This window comes from Lissotriton vulgaris, chromosome 11, assembly GCF_964263255.1.
Source record: "Lissotriton vulgaris chromosome 11, aLisVul1.2, whole genome shotgun sequence".
Taxonomy (NCBI): domain Eukaryota; kingdom Metazoa; phylum Chordata; class Amphibia; order Caudata; family Salamandridae; genus Lissotriton; species Lissotriton vulgaris.
Window position 1 is genome coordinate 223,155,672 of NC_141699.1, and position 25,220 is coordinate 223,180,891.

The 25,220-nt window shown below is 44.8% G+C and overlaps 1 protein-coding gene across 1 annotated transcript in view; it reads left to right on the forward strand.

Moving 5' to 3' along the window:
• LOC147679554 (unconventional myosin-XVIIIb-like) overlaps positions 1–25,220 on the forward strand; it is a 675,984-nt gene that overhangs the window by 250,934 nt on the left and 399,830 nt on the right. The window contains exons 9-11 of the mRNA XM_086942460.1: positions 1,219–1,417; positions 5,480–5,622; positions 9,063–9,163. Coding sequence (XP_086798586.1) covers positions 1,219–1,417; positions 5,480–5,622; positions 9,063–9,163 — 443 coding nt within the window. The remainder of the gene's footprint in view (positions 1–1,218; positions 1,418–5,479; positions 5,623–9,062; positions 9,164–25,220) is intronic.

Consider the following 25,220-nt stretch of genomic DNA (forward strand, 5'->3'; position numbering starts at 1 on the left):
GGTCTGATTCCAAATACTCTTGCCAATACTATAAATTCACTGGCAAGAAGTGTGACAAATTGCACTTTTGGGCTCCTTACCAGAAACAGGCAATGATGTTCTTGACTACCTGCTAGACTTCTAGAGGTTCTGTTTGAGGACCAGCTAGTTTTCGCTGGTGGGCAGTAGGCCAGGAGCAGCGGCTTCCTGCAGCCCCAGCGGCTCCACTGGCGAGTAAGGACCCGCTGTCTTTAGGCCTGGAATTATCAGGTCCGGAGTCCGGTGCCCCAATGATTCTGGGCCTAGAGACAGTGGGAAATTCATGGTCTGACCAAGCGGAATCTGCCCTTGAGGTACCAGACATGTAATGGGGGCTTAGATGTGCATAGTCTATGCATAGCTCACAATGAGCATACCTAAGGCAAAGAGATCAGTGAAATTGAAATGTTCCTGTAGTGTATTTTTCTTTTTTTTTTTTAATATCCACTCTTTATGTCTTACATTTCCATCCCACTCTGTGAATTTTACATATGTACTGCTGCACCTATGGCTGAACTTTGTTGGAGATGTAAGAGGAATTGTGAGAAATAAATAAAAAATGTTTTCCTTTGTTTAAACCATAAACTTTATATATGTTCACCTTGTTTGTGTGAGATTTATTTTTGTGGGCACTCTGCTTACGCTTCTTGCGATACTCACTGGTGCAAGTACATATTATATAAACATGGGAATTGCATGAATTTGTACGTGTTTCACACGTTGTGAATCAGAAGTAAACTATGCATGCTTAGCATTAGATGTTTTGAATAGCGTATGTAAACCTGAAAAAGCTGTATAACTTTGGGCCATATTATCAAGAATGGGCGCTACATTATCACCGCTTTTATCGGCAGGAAATGGGCTTGATAATATGCCCTTGTGAATTCCCATAGAAGTCCCGGTTCTGGTGTTCTACTGGGCTTCTATGTGAATTCACAAGGGCATATTATCAAGCCCATTATCGCGGCTTTAGCAGCAGTTTCCTGCCAATAAAAGCGGCGATAATGTAGCGCCCTTTCTTGATAATATGGCCCTTTGTTTGTTATGAGCAGAGGAGAAAGGCCCATTGTTCAAGAGTACACTAGCTACCCTGTGCATATAGAAAGGGCTCTGTTGTTCAGTACGCCTTGTGAATACCTTTCTTTCAGGATGATGCACAGTTCTATCAAAGTGACATTAACTCCATGGACCTCTCTGTAGGTGTTTAAAGGGAAGAAAGACAGCATGCCACCTCACATCTGCGCTGTGGCACAGAGGGCCTACTGGAACATGCTCATGCAGAGACAAGATCAGTCCATCGTCGCCCTGGGGAGAAGCGGCGCTGGGAAAACAACGTGCTGCCAGAATGCCCTGGAATACCTGGTGGGCACGGCTGGCAGCGTCGACGCCAGAGTCACAGGTGCAGAACAGCAGAGCGGCGAAGCGCGCATTGTCTGCCTTTATTCAAATCTGAATGTCACTCTGCACAGAGGTTTGCCTTATTTATCAGCTCGACTGGGACTCGGTTCTCTTGCAGAGGATTTATTTGTAACCTGGTATAAGGAGAAGTAGTGTTTTTAGTGGGCAATTGCTATATATATATTTGTAATATATTGTTTAGTCCTTTGTCCTGAAGACAATGTTAATATGACACCTTCAGGCATGTTTAAATCCAACTACCAAAATTATACTCAAATAAAACACATTGATCGCATGAAGTCTCACCTTTCAGCGCTGGTGCCAATACATTTGCAGCAAATACTTGTTTGATTCATGAACAGAACTGGGAACCATTTAGACATGTTGACCGTTCTCACGAGGGATGGAGGTCATAACCTCCTTGACCCTGACCGATGGCCGTCTGCCCTATGTAGAGACACTCACCTACCTAGTTAGGACCTCTATGATGTGAAGGAAGGTACTACTTCCAGTGTTCCATTGCCAGACCTCCAGCTTTGTCGAGTAGGTGTCATGTTCAAAGTGTTTGCCTAGCAAACGTAACTAAAAAGCACAAGTTTGTGTTTTCAAAATAAAAAATGAATGACCCCCAACCGGTGCTTAATTTGAGCCGGTAGTTTCCGGTGCTTGGCACCAGCACTTAATTGTCTATACCAGTGTTTGTGACAGCCTGCCACTAGGTGGTGTTGCATGGTTACTTTAGAGATGACCACAACAACAGTTAATTATTAATGCAATATACATTAGGTATGACTATTACCTGTCGCCTAAGCCATTCTTACAGCTGAGGGTGCCTGAAATAGTCCGAATTATCACACTTGTAGGAGTATGGTGGTTAGTAGTTGTGTTGTTACTATCATTGGCAGCGCTTGCAGGGGCAATGGGTGGTGCAAGATGCAGTGGCCTCATGACGAGAGCTCTGGCACTTATTTTTTTACAAATTGAGCAATTTCCCCCCCAACACTCAGAGGCTTTTCTTGCTGCTCGTGTGTGCCATTATCCCTTTTCCCTGTCCCGTTCCATCTGCCCCTCCTGATTTTAAGATGGTGGTTGCTCACTAACCACGATGCTGTAAAGCGCGCATTGCCAATGGATCCCTGAGGTCTACAGCTTTCAGTTGTGCTTCTATACTAAACCACTGCCTATCTGCTGGCACCCTCCTGAGATAAGTGAACCTCTTGACAGGGCCTCATGCAACTGATACTTCCTTCAGTGAGGGCCCCCCACCCCACTCAGCTACTACACTGCTATGCCTGGCGTTTTGACCTCAAGATGGCACCTGAGAATGAACGGACCTGCTTTTATAATGATTTGAAGTGGAGCCATGGGAACGTTTACCGAACTACCTACCCCCTACCCCTCCCTGCTCTATTCTTCTCCACTTTCCTGTTACTGACATTTGCCCTCACCCGTACCGGCCCTTAGTCCCCACCCTGTTTATCTGTGAATTTTCCCTCATCATTTGCGATCTAGCTATTTTGTCTGATGCCCGATGGAGCTACCTGGTTTAGCTATAGGGGAGACAGGTCGGGGATTCCCTCCTTGGACGTCACCTACCTAGTTGGTCTTTAGCCAGACTTCCTTTCATCTCTCCTGTCGTCTCTTCCCGCATCCTCCCTCTATTTATGCCTCTCCTTCTCTCCTCTCTCAATGTATTGAGTCAGAGCTATTTTGTCTGATGCCTGATGGAGCTACCTGGTTTAGCTATAGGGGAGATGGGCCGTGGACTCCCTCCTTGGTCGTCAACTACCCAGTCGGCCTTTAGACAGACTTCCTCTCGTCTCTCCTTGTTGTCTCTTCCCTTATCTTCCCTTTCTCACTTTCCCTGCCCCTCCATTACTTTTCTCTCTCCTTTCCCTCCTCTCCTAATGTATTGCCTATTTTTTTTGATGTATTGTGTAACTGTTGATCTTTTTCTGATACATTGTTGATTCTCTTGTAAAGCGCTCTGATACCTTCGGGTCTAGCCAGCGCTAAATAAAACTCTTTAAATAAATAAATAAACAGTGGACATGGGCAGGGAAACCTAATGATGGTCACCCGACCCTTAATAGCAAGGGGCAAACTTCATTGTGACATAACGATTTCTTGACAGAGGGCCGCTAGGTCAAAGGCTTACATTGGAGTAGTCAACAGAGGCTCTGCTTGGAAACAAAGCACTTCAGTGACTCTGAACAAAGCAGGATACGTGCTAGTTGAGTGGGGGGGGCAGTACTGCTGAGTTATGGCCATCTGAATGCCCTATTACATTCTGGAACTCTTGGGACTGGAAATATAGGTGACATTGATTTCAGTTCCCGTAGGAACAGTGGAAGCCATCAGATGTGTTTCGGCGGGTGCATGTGATGAATCCAGTGATCTTTAACTCAGAAATGTCAAGAAATATCCAGCACCAGGTGGACAAGCATAACTTCAGAGTATCAGGAAGCAAGGAGGCTACGAACTCAGGGCTGCTCACTAAGCACAGGAGAGGTCAAGGATGCAAATCCCAGTGGCAAAATAGTAGTTGTTCATGACCCAGTACATGAACAGGCAATGACCACTGATGAGATGTAGCTAGGCTGATGAAGGAATTGCAGTCTTTGCATGAGTTATCAGGATTTCAGATGTCAGGTCAACAGGCTGACGCTATTCGTGCTACATACGCAAGCTCGCCATCTTCAACAACATTTGACACCAAATCCATGCCCGCCATGACAGCTTTCCATGCAATTCTCAAGTGTAGCTTGGTTTATAAAATGTAGCCCTCGTGTCAGTATTATTCTTACTCATGGAACCAGCCCCTCCCTCCCACACATGTGCTGTCAGTGGCTGCCTGCTGCCGTGTTGTGCATTTGTATGTAAAGTTAATAACTTGATTTTTTTAGATCACTTTCTGCCAGTTTTTACATTTCATACTGCTGTCAATAGTAGTTCTTACTATTACCAAAATTATTGACCTCAGAAGATTGAGGAGCTGAGTTATGCCATGATTTAAATGTGTCCCTTGCAAGTTCCACACAGATGTAAGCAGTTAGCCCATAACATACTGAATCACGTTTGTGACCTTGGAACTGCCAAACTCTAAAGTTTCTCTTGAGGGTCTCCTTAGTGCCCACCTTCTGCACCAAAAGCCCAGCATGGCACAGAGAATTATAATAACATAAGCAGCTTATCACAGCAGACCCCTTCAAAGCGCCAACATCCCAAACAACTGCCATAGCTCCCAAATAAATTCACACCCCATCATGAACCTAAAAGCTGTAGATACTCCCCACAGTGCTGCAAGGCATCCTGAAAACCTCACCTCCACAACAATCCCCTAAATCGCAAGCTGAGACATTGTAGCAGACAAGGTTCTAGTACTAGGCACTCGAATGTGGGTTTAGACCATCATGTCCTGATGTTCTCTAGATTGGGGGTGTGCCTATTAGGTCCAGCTGCGCAACATCAATTCCATAGTTGCAGGGCATTCATTTAGGGTAAATATACATGTGATTAATCCAAATGAAACTCAAAGATTAGATTATTCTGAACCTACTTTTGATACCGCTAGCCTAGATATGGGCTGATTCTTGTCAAACACACCTGTATGTTACCTTCTCCTCTCTCCTGTGTGTTGGGTACAAACTATCACCAATGGTTGACTGCGCATTGATTTGAAAGGTACCATACAACATATAGGGCCTTGTTTACAGTTTGGCGGAATGGATACTCGTCTCAAACATGACGGATGTCCCTTCTGCCATATTACAAATGCATTATAGCCTACGCCACTTACAATGTAGGAGACGGTATATCTGTCACGCTTTGACGAAGTGTCCCGTCCCACAAACTGTAAATAAAGCCCATGGTTTGCAATACAGTGAAATTGCCGACATCAATTTTCTTTCAGCATAAGCACCGCATGTCTTCTATTTCTGTTATAAATGATTGGATTTGGGGAAAATAAGACCTTTGCTTTTTACATTATACTAAACAAATGTTGACTTTTGATGAACAAAATGAGAGCAACTTATTTCTGAACATCCATTTGATTTTATAGTGGAAAAAATCCAAGCGATGTTTACAGTTTTGAAAGCATTTGGCACCGTATCAACGAGCCAAGGCAGCAACTCTACGCGATTCTCGATGGTCACCTCCCTGGACTTCAATTCTGTCGGCAGAGTGACGGCTGCCCATCTCCAGGTATTTACCGCCCCAGGTGCCACCATGACAATCTACATATATATTCATGTAAATACACAGGCTTACAACGGAATAATTCACACATTGTCTTCAATGGTGTTGCTGGGGGAGTGTGTCATGAGTCATAATTCATAGTTCTTTTATGATGACACAAATATCAATAGATGGGTATTCTGGGGCACACTTCCCTCTACGCAGAAACTGGTGCTACTTTTTGTAATTACTTCTATTATGGCTCCAGCTTTTGGTACTAATAGGGAGTAAAATTGGCGCCCATCCGTCTTTGTAATGTGGCTTAATTCTGAGTTCCCTCAAACTTCTGAGTTTGGTATAAATTTCATGAGCTTTTAGTATGAGTTGCACTTCAATTAATTATGTGTCCATGGCACACACCTACTTGTGACTGAGTTCAGTGGGCTCAAAGCTTCTGCTGTCAGTCTCCTTAGTACTTGATGATTGGGGAGCCCCCTTGGACTCCACTGATCTACAATGATCTGAGCAGTGGAGTCTGAGGGAGCTCCCCAATTACCAAGTACGAAGGATAAGACCGAGAGCAGAATCTTTGCGCCCAGTTAACTGAGCCTCTAGACACAAGCACTTGTGGTTTTTGCACAGCAACTGGTTTGGACTTAGTTTGCACTGCAATAGAGGTACTAATACGTTGACGCAAAAAATTGACTTTATCCTGCCTTATAAATATTATTGTGGCAGGATTCCCTACGTAAATAGTATTAGAAAGGTTGCAAATCTAGTGCTGGAGACCTATAGGAGAAAGCAAATCTTCGTTGCTGCATTTGAATTTGCAAAATTATCTTCAGTGCAGTCCCTGTCACGTTAAAGAGACAGGTTGCGGCAAGTAAGCGTCCCCAGGGCTGTACCCACCACAATGCTTACTGCCTGTATTCACAAAGTAAAAACTTTTTCGCGCAGATAGTTTCCTCATTTAGGTAAATGGATACTACCCCTTTCAGGTGTTTGCAGGCAATCAATAATTTGTGACACCAGTTGCAATTAAATAGTGATCCCTAGTAAAGGGGGTGCTCATTTTACACTCTTTGTTCCTAATAATTCATAACGAGTTATATTGTGTGCACAATGAGTCACAAAGACGTTTGCGACTCGCCATGTACAATTATGGGCATGATTTAGAGTTGGCAGACAGAACACGCCATCATGTTTGCCAAATTATGGTGCATGGTCCCTCTCTTTTAAGGGTCAGGAGGACACTCAGCTTTCAGTTGATGGAGTCCCCGGTGGCTGCATCGTCGGAAAGTGTCTTGCAACAGCCCGACGGATTGGTGGCTGTCAGAGAGTGAACATTTACTTTGCCCACCCTACTTAGGATAGACTGCGTGATCTTTTTTTCTATCCGTAAAGTTTCCTCCAATGTAAAACCTGGCGGTCAGAGACCAAAAAAAACAAAATAAATAATGGCCATCATACCCAAAGAAAAAAACTCTCTGGGTGTAGGGGGTCATCTGTTTTTTGTTTTTCTATAATAAACTCCCACTTTCGGATTTTATTTTTGAAAATCGATCTGTTTTTAAAAGTTTGGTGGACGGCCATTAAAACTGACTGCAGCCATCTATCAAAGTTTTTGTACCTTGACAGGAACCTCCAAGACAGCAGATTTTGTCAAGGTAGAGATCACTGATGGGCCACTGATGTCCAAATTTGCCAGACGCTAGTCTATCAGGGTGGAGTAGACAATATCTTCTGGAGTGCTATCTGCCAAACTCTAGACCTGACTCTTTGGGTTTTGTAGTCACAAAGTCTGGAAATTTGGGATTCAAAGACACTGTGAGAACAAAACAGTTTAATATATCTGGCCTATTATTCATTTAAAAATCTGAAATACTCTCATTGAATCTTTCTTTTTAAGAAAAAAATGCATAGTGAGAAAAGAGAAAGTGTGAGAGAAAATTGCAGGGTTAATTATACAGTGAGTGAGCTCCCTTTCTGAGAGAGACAGGATAATAGATGGAGAAGGAGGTAGAGTTTTTTTGATGTTCCAGGTTAAGATTGAAAACATCGAAAGCCATTTATTTTATATGATGTATGCAGAAGAACTTGAAATGTCTCTACTACAATTTGTTGTATGTAAAGCATCACTTTCAGATGTACTATTTGTGACATATAACATCTAGGGGCAAAATACTTCTCCGTCAAGGTTATCATTCCTTTGATGTTTGTGCCTGGTGATATTACAGTTATGCATTATTGATTGTAGTATGGAAATCCCGTCAGTGGTAGTATCACGGGTTAATAAACCTACAATCAGCAGAACACACATGCTCATGAGTTCAGTACTGGAACATGTACCGCAAGGAGTTAAGATTAATTATGTACAATCAAAATGCCGGAAAGCAAAAAATTATATTTTAGTTTCATTGGAAGTGTTTGGGCCCTTGCAAAAAAAACACACCTGGATCAATACCTGAGTGTTTAGTGATTACATATAACAATCACTTCAGTGTTAATGCAATAAACAGCGGTGGTCGTTGTACAACCAGTAGTCATCCAGCAGAGCAGGCTCTATTCATGGGTGGTATTTTCTCCATCTGTAATAGGTTGTTTTTGCCACCAGTGGTAAATACCAATTACTACTGGTTGTTGTCTACCATCTTTTGCATAGAATTAGAAGTTAAAACTAACCCTGGCCAAAGAACTACGCTACGCTCACATAGTTTGCGAAGTTTGGGCAACTTTGCAACTTTGCACTATGCGAAATGCATGTAGCACAGTGCAAACATGCGTAGCATAGTGCAGCGGTCATTTTTTGCTTGCTCGCAGTCCTCAACATCATGTTGGCGACCGCGAGCAAGCAAAATGACATCCTCGCAAGACTTTTTCCTTGTTCGCGATCAGCAACATCAAGTTGCCGATCGCGAGCATGGAAAATAAACCTCCTGGCGAGATTCTCAACGCGGGGAGGTCAGGTTTCTCATTGCGAGTGGTCACGCATGCTCGCGATGAGAATCTACCAGTCGGCGTTGAGAAAGATGCAGCTCGAGGAAAAATCTAATCGAGCGGCAGAAAAGAACAGCTCACACTGTGCAAGATGCTGTTTTGAATGATTGCACAGTGCCAGATGCTTGTCCGCACTGTGTAATCATTGTAAATGACATCTTGCACAGTGCGAAACATCCTACTACGCAGTTCGCGTAGTGCTACGCGTAGCTCGCGTAGTGGGAAGTGCACTTCACTTAGCTAGGTGTAGCGCTACTTCGCGAACTACGCCCACCCCTAGTGAAAAGGAGAAACTCCCTGACGTAGTTTCTGGTGATTTCAGGAAGAAAGTGGACTTCTGACTATAATTTACTGCCGGCTGCAATGTGCCCAAGATGAATTTCATTGACTGAAAACATGTTTTGAGCATCTGTTGAATAGGAAGGAAAATTGAAAAGTGACACAATAAAATTGACACTTATCTTTTTCAGACAATGCTGTTGGAACGATTCCGTGTTACTCAACAACCAGAAGGCGAAAGTAACTTCCGCGTGTTTGCCTATATGTTAGCTGGCGTGGACATGGATCTCAGGTAGAGTTGCACATTTGCAGCTTTTGATTGTTAAGACCAACAGAATGACTTTAAATCTATTGTATCTGCATTTCACCAGTGATTTCCTTAGGTCTATGTGGCTGGAGGACTGCATGCAAGATATGCCTGAAATCTCCATATGCCATTGTGATATAGGGATTTGATTGTTGCAAAAAATAGTGAAGTGAAGCTGCTATGAAACATATTTATTGTTTTAAGTACGAAGCGTACATAAAGTAGTCAAAAGGCACATTTTGGAATTTAAAAAAAATGTGATTTGTCTATATTGTTTCTAATTATTAATGCAGGAGGTGCCAGAAGTAAACAATTGCATGCAAACATTGAGTGAAGCGTGAGTGGAGTGGATTAGATTCTTCCTCAAACGGAGGAAGCAGATTGCCTCTCTCTCCTCTCTCTGGATGATCGTGGCTGCACATCTTGCAGGGCTTCCACAGGGCATAATCTTGTTTTCTCACATTTGTGTTGTAATTCTCGACCCATGCTAGACCAATCATCAGCGTCAGGTTGAATTTCAACAAATGCTGGTTACATCCAATCATGCTGAAAATCCTACCAGGCCCTCTCGAGAAGTGTAGCAACTTTACCTCAGGTTAGTTGGTATCTGATAATTAAATGAGTCTTTGGTGGGTGAAGATGAGTCCAACCAAGAAAGAAAATATCATGGTGCGTGGCCTAGTACACTTTTGCCCGCTGGAAACCTGGCATAACTCTAGTTTGAAATTCCCACTCATCTTTTCCTTGTGAATAAAAACCTGCCCATTATCGTGGATCTAACGCTGAATATGATGGCCCAAGGTTCAGTGAAGCAAGGAATGAGCTTTTTCATTCATGTGCAATGGTGGCTGCACCTCTGTATGAGACTTCCACTCTCTGACAACCCAATAATGTTGGTCTGTCTGTCATTGACACTTGCCAGTCCAGTTTGTTCTTGTTTTTGCCCAGAGCAGAAAGGCTCACTTCAGAAGTGTGGGGATCTAGCAGACCACCGATGCGGACAGCCCTACATGAGCCCCAAAGAAGTGATGTAGAGTAGTGGCTGAAAACGTCAGTCACACTGTCGGTGTGCTGCCAAGGAGCACAGGGCCATATGCAACAACACATTTTCCCAAAGACACAGAATGGGCGAAACCCTTTGATGCATGTGGCCCTTAGTCTGAATCAGGGGGAAGGGCTGTGGTCCATATCTATGACCCATTTTAATACACTTTGGCATAGGCGTGCATAGAATCAGTAAGATTGTGAGATTGCTGAACCCTCCTAACCCAGTGATAACAGGGGAGTCAGGGTAGGAGTGTCCTGCTTCACCCTTCCCTGGGCCATGATTGGGTGGCTTCTGCCTCACAGAGCAGTTGCTTATTTCAGGCGGTATCACAACACCCCTACCTCAAGGGAGTAGCCAGAAAATGAAAATCCCCCCACTTTGATCCATGCCTTGAATGCCATTGACTGAGCGAAATGAGAAAACCCTACTCCCTCTAAATAAGGTCCCTTCATCCCACCTTCTCTCCATCTATCTCTCCATCCTTTAAGCCTTTCATGCACCCATTTATCTCTTCATGCTTCCATCCATCCTTTCTTTAGTGTTATGTTTATGTACCCTTTCATGATTACTCTTTCACCCATCATTCTAACCTTCCACTCATGCTTCCAGCCATTCGTCCAGCCTTTTCCCATCCATAATCGCTTCTTTTTCATCCATACATCATTTCACTCTCCTTTTATCAATTCACTTATTCATTCAAACATCCATTTATCCATCCAAACAATAATCCAGCCTTTTTATCATTTCAGCCATTCTTTCTTCTACCCACCCATGCAATGTTGTTTTACTTTTCATCCATCAATCATTTCACCCTCGCATTCATCTTTTCATCCTTTTGGCCCTTCTTTATTGTCACAGTTTCTTTCTACTTTTCATATGTTCTTTATTTCACTCTTCCTTCCAGCCCTCAATCTCACACTCTCAGTACCGAGTGTACACCCCGGCTGCTATTTGAATGATAAAATATAGCAATAAATAGAGTTCAGTGTGCTCCTTAGGCCTCTGGATCCCGGCGCCACTGCACCTTCTGCAACATGGAAGATACCCCCCTCTCATCTTTGCACTGTTTGGGCCCCTTTTACTTTGACTAGCTTCACATCCCTTAAGGTTTTCCCTTTCATATTTTTTTTTAAACCGTTTGTCTGCAGAGATGTAGACAGAACAGGCTCATACATATTCATGACAAACTGAGTCGACATCACCCCCGCGAAGCTGTGAGAGCAGCAGGTTGACGATGCCACCACCCTGCCTTGCAGCATCCGACCTCCCATTGTGCCTTCTTCTGCTTTCCTCACCTAACTGACCTACCCATTTGCTCCATGCTGGTGCTTGGCATTAGGAAGATGCAGCACAGCTCTTTTCAGCTTTCTGTAGAGAGGCAAAGCCCCATGTTGCTAGGCCAACTTCAGAAATGACAACCCCTCCACCCATCACCAGCTGCACGCCTTGATCCTGGAACCTGGAGAAGACCCTGGAGCCATACGCTGTGGGAGAGGTGGGCATGTAAACTTTGCATTTCTGTGCGAGCGTATGCTAGTATATGAAGGCGTAAATGTTAATGTTTAGGACTCGTTATATGTATATGCTTATGTAAATGTGCGAGCAAATATCCGTGTTTGCACTCTGCATGTATGCTTGGTTGAGGACAGAGGACGATGTCTCTCTATATATTCCTCCAAGTGGGTGGCAGAAAAGTAACCATGACCTAGAACTAAATGTTCTGAATGATGAACCTTTAAGCCCCAAAGCTGACTAAGGATTTTTTGTTGGTAACCTTACCCTCACAAGAGTTGAGTTTTTGTTCATACTGTAGCCTTGAGGAGGCTGACTCCTCAGCAGTCCCAGTGCTGGTTCTACCTGTTGATGGAAGGATTAAATAAATTAAACAGGATACACTGTTCCGATGATGTTTTCAAGGTGATATATTTAAAACCCCAGAGCACCGAACCTCACTAGGAGTGTCTGCTCATAGAAGCAATTTCCGAGGACGTAGACAAGAAGTAGGCACCAGATGGGTCTCAGAGTATATATTGAGACCGGGCCATCCACTTACTCCCATTTCTTTTCTTAGGAGGGTCACTAGTACTGAAATATAAACCTACACGTAGGAGTGTAGGTTGTTGAGGTTGCTAATGTTTCTGGAGTTCTTCAAAGAGGTGTGGGTCATGTTCTATCACACAGTCAGGATCCCTAAACACAGCATAGATGAGGTATTCTTTGATAGGTCCGGATAAAATGCCACTTGATCCTATGGGACAGCAGAGGCATGAAACATGTTGACCATAAACTTTACTGATTTAATCTCACATTGGTATTGCATCAGAGGGTGGTTATTCATAGTAGAAACTGGAATCATAATTTTTCCCAGTTTCTTACATTTCAAAATCTTGACAAAGACACTTTATCCCCTATTAAACAGACCGCAACATCTATATAGTCAATTTTAACTTACTTCATTCCAATTTGCCTACACTGGTATTGGGACTCTCCTATTTACCCAGTTCTTCATAGGTGAATCAAAAGATCACTGGTGAAGTGGCCCGTTGGGCATTGCAGCACCAGCCCAGCGAGGAGCAGGCCCGATGATGAAGCATGACACCTTGGGGTGGGTGAGGGCATTTGCTTCTAGGAGAAGACGCTCCTAGTGACATTTGGTACTCTGGGTTTTAAAAATATTATCTCGAAGCCATCATCGGAGCAGTATACCTTTTTGAACTTGTTCTATTATATAGGAGAGTGTATATTGGACTGTCATAAATCTCTGTATCCTCCCATTTTTTTGCCGGAGAGATTAAGCCAGAGAACATGTGGCATTAATAGGCGGATGTGGCAGTTCCTTTTCTGAATATGCTGACACACTTCAAAAACAGGATCCAGTGACAAAGTTAAGGATTTTATTCTCTCCTCTCTTGACTGCACTTCTGCTAATGTAATGCACTTTCAGACCGTCACTGATTAGTGACCTGCAGCTACTCTCCAGCCTCTATATTTCTAAATAGTGTTGAAATGACTCTTCCTAAAAGAAAAATTGCACCAAAGACAGAGAACTTCAGTACACTCAATTTGTGACGGTGGTGGTACCTATGCTTTTTCGTTTTTTTAAGTATGAAGAGCAGAGGAGTTCCCGTCTAGAGAGGTGAAGATGCATCTCGGTGATGATAGTAAGGACTTGAGTGGAGAAGAGAATGACAGCAGAATGTGTGTATATGATTTTTTGATTTTTACTACTTACAGAAGTTTACAGGAACCCAACAATAATTTCTGAAAACGTGCTTGTAAAACTTTCCCAGCCTTCTGAATTGGCAGTTATAGTTAAATTGTCTTATTGATACATTGTCATTTGCCCGAGTCATAGCAGTGAACATCCATCATCTCTCTCAGTTATTCAGTGCTTGAAATTGAAAAATCTCAGTGCAGGTACTTTATAACAGAGTAAACACAAGGAGATGATGCACGGAGCGTGGAAACTTTTCATAACCTCACCCCCAGTCACAGATCTAGGTTGAATACGTCATTGTTCTTTAGCTCACTTCTCCACCCCAGGTCAGACCCAGCCATATGCAAATCAGTCTTGACCCGAACTGCCAAGCTAGATCTTCCCTGGACCAGAAACAAGTATCCTAGGACCAGTCACAGGATAAGACCCCTCTTCAACCGGCCCCAGGGGCCAAGGATGCTGCTCAACCCATTACCTATTCCCCTGAAACAGTCCGAGTGCTCGCGCTCACATCACAGCCATCCTCTATGGACCTGTCCACATACAATTGCATTTGTACGAATGGCCTTCTGTCAGAACAGTTGCCCCTTCCAGTTCCCTCCCCCGCCTCAAGTAATGAGACCACCCTTCGGGTTTTCTATTTGAATACCCGTTCTATGGTAAAACATCAGCTGGACATTTTCTGGTTGTTAGCACTGGAAAAACCGGACACCCTTTTGATCACCAAAACTTGGCTTACCGAGGACTCCACACCGGATATTTTGGCGGCCCTTTCCTCAGACTATTACATTCTAGCGGCCAACGGGCCCGCAGGAAAGAAAGGCGGGGGGTTGCGGCCATTATACATAAAAATTACAAATTTGACACAATGACCTCTCTCGAACTACCACAAGTCAAGAATGTGGTCATCACTTTAGATACTAACACTGGATCTCTCGCGTTCTTGCTCCTATACCGCCTGCCCCAACATATGCCCTCTTTTCCACTCGTGTTAAGCGAACAAATTGCCAACCTGGTTATGAACCATGCAAGGGTCCTGCTCATAGGCGATTTCAACAACTGGCTCAATGACACCCTTGGAGGACCACATGCCATTGAACTTTCTGATCTGCTCTCTAACCTAAATCTGCTCCAGCACATATCTTCTTCTACCCATACTAAAGGACATGCGCTAGATCAAATCTGGACCCACAACCTTACCTTATCTGTAACTTCTATCTCCCCCTGTATATGGTCAGATCATCATCTGATTGATTTTACGGTTACCTTAATCGGCAGGATCAAGCCCCCTATAGTGCCTGGTGGCTTGACCAGAAAGTGGCGAACCCTACTCTTAACCCCAATGTCAACTCTATGGAACTGGTCATCTCAGACTGGTTACGGTCGACCAGTGACATACACGCCCCTCTCACTAAATTCACCCGTGCCAGACATTCTGATGCCCATAAGTGGTTCACTAGCGATCTAAAGAACCAAAAACTCATGCTCCGTCAAGCTGAGAGGAAATGGAGGCATCACTACCTAAGTGCAGACAGGCAGCAATACCTGCTAGCACGTAACGATTATAAAAAGTCGACCCTAACAGTCAAAGCTGCCTTCTTCTCTGCAAAAATCTTGTTTGCAAAAAACAAATCAAAGGAGATCTTTCGCATTGTGAACGACCTGAGCTGCGATTGAGGAAATGGAAAATCTTCATTCTCAGGGGTCTTGCTAATATCAATAAAGAACTTGGCACAGAAGTTGAAATATGAAAAGACATCTTTATTAAATTTATTAAATGAGGCCACGTCACACAGAAACCGTAGTAACTGAATTAGGTAGTCTGAGGAATACAGAGGACAGAGGCCTTTTATATATTTTAGGGTTACATGACTCAGCACAAAAGTAAGGGGCAGTCCTAGCTTTTGCAAGCATACAAAAACCCCAACATTCCTTATTTACAGTTTGACCAATCCCATGTATACACGACCAAAGCATTGTATGATGACAAACCCACATTTCAGTTGTCCAGCCCATAATTAATCATCAAACAAACCCTAGATAAACATTCTTCTTTAGACAAGTTGGACAAAACCCATAATAAAAGGGCCCGCAGCCCACATCATAAATAGACCATAAAGAAGGAACAGAAACAGATAGGAGCAAGATAAAGGGGTGTGTGCGTGTACAATAAACTCAACAATGTCCTGCCCTTTGATCTCTATCTGACCAGCTGCCTAACAAGGAACTGGCTCAACGAGGTCAGCCTCGGGCAAGGGAGTCAGTTCGTTCAGGTCAAACAGAAGTCAGCACAAACTCAAGCTAAGGTGCATGTGCCCCAGAGACTTGTTCAGCCACAGTCATAAGCCTATGTGAGGGCAACCACAAAATGGCTGCTATGCACAAAATGGAACCCATGGTTCAGACGAAATCTTCAAATACACAGAGAATCCATTGGTGTAACATGATGAAAACACTCATACTTGCTGAACTCACTGTTTACGGTTCGCTGTTACCAAATTTGTAACAGAACCACGACCTTTATGACCCAGGTTCAGAATTCACGGAACCTCACGATGAGAGAATCTTGCCCACCCTAGCTCCAACGAAAGAACTGTGTGACTCCCTGAACAATTTTTTTCTAGATAAAATTGCTAATATAAAGGCAAGTATTCCACCCACGGCCAACAGGGACTCAATGGACGACATATCCAGAAATCCTTCTCGCCTGAGTCACTTGTCAGGTATCGGTCCCGATACGCTACCACACCTCCTGACCCGGGTGAGGTTCCGTGACAATTGTAAGTGGTGTTTTTAACTCGCACGAATATGGTCGAGTCTAGTATCTATGAACCGCAAATGACGAGTTTTGTAAGTGTGCGCAGTTTCGCTGTGCTAACTTAAACCGTTCGTTTGTTATGTGGGTTTGTCATCTGTACCCACGGGTTCCATCTTAGATACGGCATCCATTTTGTCTCTTGCCCTCAAGTAGCCAGCGAACGGACGCTGTCCGCTTCGCGACCCTGGGACTCCCAAGATATGGCGGAAGACGCATGTTCTTTGTAAGTGTCTTTATGACGAGGGGGATGCTACTGTAAGGCAGATGGCGCCGCTCGAGGCTCATCTTGCCGCACGGGCTTATTGTCTCAGTCGTGCATCTCATTAGGCACGTCCCTTTGATGCCTGTATCTCGTGCTTCTCGACACTCCCCTTTTACACCCTTTCCGATCTCCCTACTGTCTCCGTCTTCCTCTGCACCTGTCTTCGTTCCTATTTCGATCTACTTTACTGCTGATTGGAATTTGCTAATGGTGGGAAGATGGGTTTTTACAGTTGGGAACCGCCAAATGTTTCCGCACTTATGTTCCGGATCTTGTGTGTTTCAAAGTGATCTAAGCGACCCCTCTGAGAGCGACTTGTGGGAACCAGGTTGTAAACTATTGTGTATCATGTTATCCTATGGGTAAAAACTGTATAAAAGGAGCGATCCACAAATACAATTTGAAGCAGTCTCCCCGAACTACACTCGATGTACTTCCTGTGACTTCTGTGTTCCCTGCAGTAAATAAACCTTGACTCTTTGACGCCGAAGGAAGTGTCCCGTGTCTCTGTGACTTGTACGCCGGAGCAGGTTACCCACGAAGGTTTCAGGTGTTGTGCCCTGACACCGCTGGGTCCAAAGAACCCAGTCCTTCAGTTGGCGCCCAACGTGGGGCTGCATCAGTGGTACCGGTCCAAGCCCGACGATCGTGAGGAACTTCGTGTGAAATCTCCGAGGGAAGGTGCACCCCGCTTCATCGATCCTGTTGTCGAAATAAGTGGCCCGAAGACTTTTCCCGCGAAGATTCCCGCCTCCTAACGGCTGCGACGGACTGCTGCCCTGACTGTAGACCTGTTTTGGCGCCTGGCGTAGACCTTGGTATAGCGAGACGATTGACGGGCCTTCCTGAGGACGCCATTGATCTTTGAGTTAAGTATTTGTGGGTCGCTCCCAGAGTTCTTGGTTGTAGACACTTTAGCGAGTGTCTTTGTTGTAAACACTTTAGCGAGTGTTTTTGTTGTAGACACTTTAGCGGGTGTCTTTGTTGTACACGCTGTGTGAGTGTTTTTGTCGGTGACACTTTGCTAGCGTACTTTGTTGTTGTTGTATTTGTTTGACGACTGCAGCCGCCAAAGACCGAGGGTTTAGTTCTTTGCTGGGACTTGGTAAATCCCGAAATCCCGTAACCCTTGAAGTTTGTGAAACTCGGCTAGTGTGCAAGATGCCTGGTCGCAGTACTTTGTTCAGTTGCTTTAGACCTTGTGGTGCGGATTCCCTGCTGGAGGACTCGTGTCCGATACCTCCGGTTGGAACTCCTACATATGACTTATATAGCAAACATGGGCTAGGCCCGATTGCTTTTAACGATTATTGGATCAAATATACAAAGAAAGACGGCGATCTTCGTTGGCCACCTCACGGTAGCTTCGAAGCGTCGATCTTAGATAATTTGGAAATAAAGTTGTTCGAACGTAAATCAAGGCCGGCCATGTTTGATGCCTTTCGGTTCTGGCGCAAAGAAGCCCGACAGAAAGAGATCAGACAAAATAAACGTAGTCAGCGAGATACTGTTGCTACTATAGTGAAGAAAGCTGAGCAGTTTCAGCGTGATAAGGAGGATAAGGATAAGGAAGTGTTTGAGAGATTACAGCGTATGTCCATAGACAAATGCTATCCTGTTTTGCCTACGGAGTCGGATAAGAAGGAAGAGGCAGTTGAGGATTCTTTAATGTCCTATCTTATGAAGTCGCCACCTCCGTACGTACAGGGTACCGCAGCTCCTGTGGTCCCTGCCGTACCTGTTCTTCCACCTGTTATTCCTCCACCAGTTCCTCAACCTGCACCTGCTCTTCCGACTGTTCCTGCTCCTTTGCCTATTTCTATTCCTACTGCTCCTCCGCTTCCACATACTCCTGTTCCCGCTACTGCTCACGCTACTGCTCCTGTGTTGTTAACCCCTGTTGCTGCTAACGTCTCTACTCCTTCTCTTGTTAGTCCTGTGTCTTACTCTTCTCCCTCTACTCGTAATCGTGATTCTCCCCTTGCGACAAACTTCTTTCAGTCGCTCGGACCTGTTTTTGGGTCTGCAGGTTCTGATGGTCCACAGAGACGTAGCCAGCTTCCTGGTAATAGAGAACGTGTTGCGCTATACAATATGGCGATGGGTTGGATGATAAACCCTGTTAGAAATCCACCTCGTGTTGTCCTCGAAACGTTTGATCAATTCAACATACCTACTCAGAGATATGTGTTTGATGAAATGTGCAAGTTCTTACATGATCAGATAGCGGCCAATGCGCCTGACGAGGTGCTGACCGCCCTGTCTGAACTCCGGCTTCAGTTCGCAACTGGACTGATAGTCGACACTAATGTCCGACGTGCTATTGAGCGGTTGCTATCTCTTCGTCCCGCTCCTATTCCTCATGCATTGTTCGTTGAGGACATTGAACAACGAGATGGGTCTGGCCAATATCCTATGCGTGAAGTTCCGCCAGTTTGGGTACCCGCTGATAATACTAATGCTAATGCTCCAATACCAGCACATTTCCAGAGAGTGTGGATACACCTCCCTTGGAAACGATCGGAAGTGCTTCAGGTGAAACAAACTTTGCCTGATCCTCGCAAAAATCCTGCGGGGTATTACAAAGAATTATCGCAGCTCGTAGACGCTACGATAATGAATCTGGCCGATATCGACATGTTGTTTGGCAATGTCGTACCGCAACCGGTATGGGCCAAGATTCGTCACCAAGATCACGCGAATGAATTAGGTGGTGATTGGGCTGCCATTACAGCGGCAGACGCTGGACAAGTGGCTGCTACTAAACCCGATCAGTTGATTGAACTTCTTCCCCAGCGAATCATTACATTAATGAAAACGCTTATGCCAGCTATGAGGGTAAATTGGGACAAGTTGTCAGCCTGTAAGCAGAAGAAAGATGAGAGTGTTTCAGACTTCTTTACGAGGTTCGAGGAAACATTTGTCGATCATAGTGGGCAGGATATGGGTACTGAGGGTGGACAGAGGTTGTTTGTGGATAAATTCGTATCGAACTTATTGCCCGACTTGAGCCATAAATTGAAAAATTCAGAAAGTTCATGGGCCGTTTCTACCTCAGCTCAGATATTGGCTACGGCACAATATTACGAAAATAGAGAAAAAGAGGAAAATGACCGTGCCGATAAAAAGACGAAAGAGCTGAAAACTAAAGTGTTGTTACAACAAGCATATCCGCCGCGTTCTAATCAGAATGCGCCTCAGCAGAATAGATCGCAGTCGCAATCGAATCGATCGCAGCCGCGTAATGATTCATCTTTTCAGAGATCTTCATTAGGGTACAATCAATGTGCTTATTGTAGACAGGAGGGACACATTAAATTCAATTGTCCTGCTTTAAATGACCGTAGTGGTGGTAATTCGTCTAGAGGAGGTCGTGGTGGTGCACAGCACGCATCACGTGGTAGAGGTCGTGGTGCTCAGAATGATCGCTCTGACCATTCATCAAATTCTAATAACTGTTTCGATCAACGTGGATCATCGCAAGGACGATCTGCGCAGTACAATGTAGACGATTATTACGTCGATCAGGGACCTGACGATAGTAATTACTAGGACAGCCAAAGACAAGGAGAGGGAGTGGTATCAGTTCCGGTTGATCAGAGAGGGCCTTACGTCGCAGTTGCTACATCGGGCGTCGTTGAGCCTTTTCTGTTGGACACTGGTGCAGCGAAAAGTTCTATCATGCATTCGAAACTCCCTGGCGCACCTTTGTCTGGCTTAACAAATGTTTCCGTTGGATTCTCTGGCGCCCCCGTTAGCAATCCAGTTTCGCGCCCTTTGCCCCTTAAAATTGGGCCACGTGAGCTCGAAGCTCCATTGATTTTGTCTACTGGTTGTGGCGAAAATCTTTTGGGTCTGGATTTGCTTAAACGCTTGTATGCGACTTTGTATTGTTCTCCTGCGGGTGTAAAGCTTACGTTAGGAGAGAGGGTAGTCTCTCCCATGTACTTGTCCCTCGATAAGCTTCCACCGGAATTGAGTTCTCTTCCTGCATCTTTGTGGGCGACGGGTCCAAATGACGTGGGCCTACTTGATATCTCCCCTTATGTTGTTCAGTTGAAATCGAATGTGCGATTGCCACGTATTCCCCAATATCGTATCTCCCTTGATGGTGAACGAGCTTTGTTAGCGATCATCTATGATTTGATCGAGAAAGATGTCATTGAAGAAACTCGGGGAAACGTGTGCAATAGTCCTGTACTGCCCATTCTTAAACGTACTGATCCTACCAAACCGCCTGTTTATCGTTTTGTTATCGATTTACGGGAGGTGAATAAAATTGTGGTTCCTCAATTCCCTGTTGTGCCTGACATTACGGCGCTACTGACTCTGATTCCAGCTACAGCTTCATGGTTTTCGGTGATTGATTTGAAAAATGCGTTTTTCAGCATCCCGATTGCCGAAGAGAGCAGGGACCTTTTCGGTTTCTCTCTTGGTGGACGTAGCTTCCGGTTCAAACGCGCTCCTCAGGGCTACTGTGAAAGTCCATCGATTTACAGTCAAGCTTTGAAGGGTCAACTAGATGCGTTTAGGTTGCCGGTTGGTGCGGCTTTAATCCAATACGTCGACGACTTATTGGTGGCTGCTGATACTCAGGACATTTGCAAAATTGCTACAGTGTCGTTGCTGCAACATCTCTGTGAGTTAAATCACAAGGTGTCACCTTCTAAACTCCAATATTGTTGTCAAGAAGTAACCTACCTAGGTCACTTATTGTCAAAGGAGGGAAGGAAATTGACCCCAGAGAGAATTGCAGCGATTGCGCGCATGGCTGTGCCACAAACCCAAAGAGATGTGCGTGCCTTTCTAGGTATCACATCGTACTGCAGGCAGTGGATTCCTAATTTTTCATTGCTAGCGAAACCATTGGTGGCTCTTACGTGCAAGGATGTTTCGACTCCTTTACCATGGACGGAAGAATGTCAGAAAAGTTTTTCTGAATTACGTGATTCATTGTGTTCGGCTCCTGTGTTAGGTACCCCTGATTACAGTAAACCGTTCACGTTATATGTTCACGAGAGGGAAGGTTGTGCTTTAAGCGTCTTAACGCAACCTTTTGGTGGTAAGCAACGTCCATGTGCATATTTTTCCTCGACCTTAGACCCAGTAGCTAGAGCATTGCCGAGTTGTTTGAGAGCAACTGCGGCAGCTGCGGTCTCCATCCGACAATCAGCAGGATTGGTCATGGATAATATGCTTACGGTGATGGTTCCGCATGCAGTCGATACTCTTTTGAACCGTACGAAAACTCAGCACTTGACGAGTGCGAGGTTATCTGGGTACGAATTGACGCTCTTGGCAAGCCACATTCAGATAAAACGTTGTAATGTCCTAAATCCGGCAACTTTGTTACCAATTAGTGCAGAGTCAGATGCAGTAACAGAACATGACTGTTACTTGCGGACAGAGGAGGAAACAAAAGGTCGTGTGGACCTTAAAAACACCCCATTGGAAGACCCGGATGGCATCCTGTATGTGGATGGGTCATGTTTTAAATTGCCGAATGGTGATGTGACTACTGCTTATGCTGTGGTGACATTGAATACTGTTGTTGAGACTGCGAGATTGAGTCAGAATTCTGCCCAAGCTGCAGAGCTGATCGCTCTTACTAGAGCATGTGTATTAGCAAAAGGTAAACGTGTGAATGTGTACACCGATAGTCAGTATGCTTTCGGTGTAGCGCATAGTTTCGGACGATTGTGGCGAGAACGTGGTTTCTTGACGTCACATGGCACGAAAATACAGCATGGCCAGCTTGTGAACGATCTTTTGGATGCATTGACTTTGCCTGCTCAAGTTGCAATTGTTAAATGTAGTGCGCATCGTAAAGTGACGGATGATGTTGGTCGTGGTAATGCGTTTGCAGATGAGATTGCTAAGGAGACTGCCCGGAACCTTAGCACTCGAATGTATGTGACGAATTCGGTTAGGTGGCCTACAGAATCAAGTATGTGTGAGAATACTATAGAGAGTGTGAAAGCAATTCAGAATGAGGCCACCGACACTGAAAAGATGAAGTGGAAAGAAAGTACGGGAAGGTTGGATGTGAATGGTTGCTGGATTGATTTGTCAGATCAGAAAAGATGGATGTTGCCTGATGCGTATGTACTGGCCGTTGTGCAAATGGCACATGGGTTAGCACATATTAGCGCGAAAGGTATTTGCAAGTTGTTGGCTGATGTGTGGAAGAATGATGGAATTACTAAGTGTGCTGAACGTTTGGTGAAGAATTGTATGGTGTGTATAATGTACAATCCTGGCAAAGGAACCCCAACTCCCCCTGGCAGTTTTGCTCCTCCTTTGTATCCCTTTGAGGTGATCCAATTGGACTTCATCCATATGGAGCGATGCAATAACCTGAAATACGTTTTGGTTGTGGTTTGCGCATTCTCCCGATGGATCGAGGCCTATCCCCTCAAAGACAATACTGCTTTGTCTACTGCGAAAATCCTACTGAAGGAATACTTTCCTCGGTATGGAATGCCTAGAGTCGTGTGGTCAGATAACGGAAGTGAGTTTGTTGGAAGTGTGATGAAGAGTGTGTGTAAGGGCCTTGGAATAAATCAGAAATTCCATAGCGCCAATCATCCCCAGTCAGCTGGATTGGTTGAAGGGTACAATGGCACCCTTAAACTAAAATTAGCGAAGATTCAAGCTACGACTGGACTTTCGTGGCCTGATGCTTTGCCTCTAGCATTACTGTCAACTAGGGCGACTGTACACTCCCGAATAGGGCTCAGTCCCTATGAAATAGTGTTCGGCCGTCCTGCGAATGTGTGGGGGGTTCCTAGGCCAGGAATATTCTCTGATCTTGAGTTTCCGATGTTGATTGATTACTTACATGACTTGACTGCTAAACTGAGGTTAATTCATCAACAGGTTTACGACGCCTTGCCGACGCAGACGGAGGGTCCAGGCCACCAGCTCCAGCCCGGAGATTGGGTGGTTACCCGAAATTTTTCACGAAAAAACAATCTGGACCCTCGCTTCACCGGACCTTACCAGGTGCTCCTGGCCACGAGGACTGCCGTTCGTCTTGAGGGGCGGAAAAATTGGGTACATGCTACCCATTGTAAGCGAGTCCCTATTCCTTTGTCGGCAGACCCGTGGGTAAGGAAAGGCATTGCGTCAACAGAAACAGAAACATTGCCGGCGTTTGTACCTTTTAGCGACGCACAGCTTGTTGGAGAACCCTCAGCGCAGCAGAAAGCCACTGTTGAACATTTGTCAGCAAGAGACTCAAGACCAGACCAACGAACTGATCAGCAGGACGCTGTCTCTTCGACAGATCCTTTGTTCGACGTGCAGACACGTCCCGGGAAACATCGATATTCTTTGCGATCTCACACTAAGGACAAATAAAAATTTGCTTGCTTTGCTGAAATTGATAACTGCAATATCTTCGTTTCCCATGATCAACTTTGAACATTCGTATCATTGAAAATTGTTTTGTATATATATATATATCAAGCTTCTTCCTTGTATCTTTTTCTTCCACAGCTGAGAAATATTGTGCTAATATATACATATTGTGTATTGAGGGCCGTAGGGCCGCGCGCGTACTTCCTTCTGGACAGTAGGTCTTGACACTAGGTTAAAGACCGTCGGTTCCTAGGAACTCCTGGGGATTGACTATTGCTGCACAGAACGAAGTGCGTCAAGAAACGTTGCGGACGGTCGTAGGGAAATGGCATTTTCGAAGCTGAATGATTTGGAAGGAGCTCAGGCATATAGAGTCAAGCTGCAGAAACTTAGTCGTACGAAATGTTTTGTATCCCAGTTGTTTGTTTTGTTTTTAACTGCTTCTGCATTTTTGGCGGGTGGGGTGTATTACACTATGTCTTACTTCTTACTTCCTACCCCTACTCCTACTCCTTACCCTAACATTACTTCTACTGCTTCTCCTCATTCCTTTCATATGTTACCAGAACACGAACAGGCTAGACGTGTAGAATTCCGCAACAATTCCTTTATCCAGCTCCTCCATCAGCATCAGTTAGTGGTTAACACTACTAATTGTTGGGTGTGTGGGTTGATGCCACATACTACGGGTAAGGGAATTCCATATCTGGTGTTACCGTATAGTTCCCAAGGGTCAGCTCGAGCATTCCAAACAATGCTTCGAAGCGCACTGGGTTTCCACCCCACTCCAGAACAACGTTCCCCCAACGCTGGTCCTACCTCGTATCAGTGGGTGCTATCGATGGCAATAGAGGAGATGGAAGATGAGATCCATGATCCTTTTCTTATCCCTAAAGAAGAGGTACAAGCCTATAGGGTCCTAAGTAGAGGGGAATATAGTATGTTCATTAATGAAAAGCAGCTTAAAAGCTCGTCTCCAATATGGGTCGTACCCCACACTGGTAATCTTTGTCTTGTGGGTCGTGGCTCGCAAGCCTCACTTGGAGTAAGTGCTTGCACTGAAAGTTACGTTTTGCCAATGTCCCCGTCCCCTGTGTTTCTGGCTGCCAAGGGTACATACTTTATCTGTCATGATCGTGCATACACATGGTTGCCCGCAGACTTCATGGGCTCATGTTTTGTTGCAAATCTGTTGCCTCCGACGTTTACTGTAGATGCCGATTATCATAAGACTAGAGTTGTACGAGGCGTAATTAGCGAAGAGGATACTGCCGGTCAAGAGGCAGGAGACTTTTTCAAGGGTTTCCTCCCGTTTTGGGGACCTATGGTTAATAG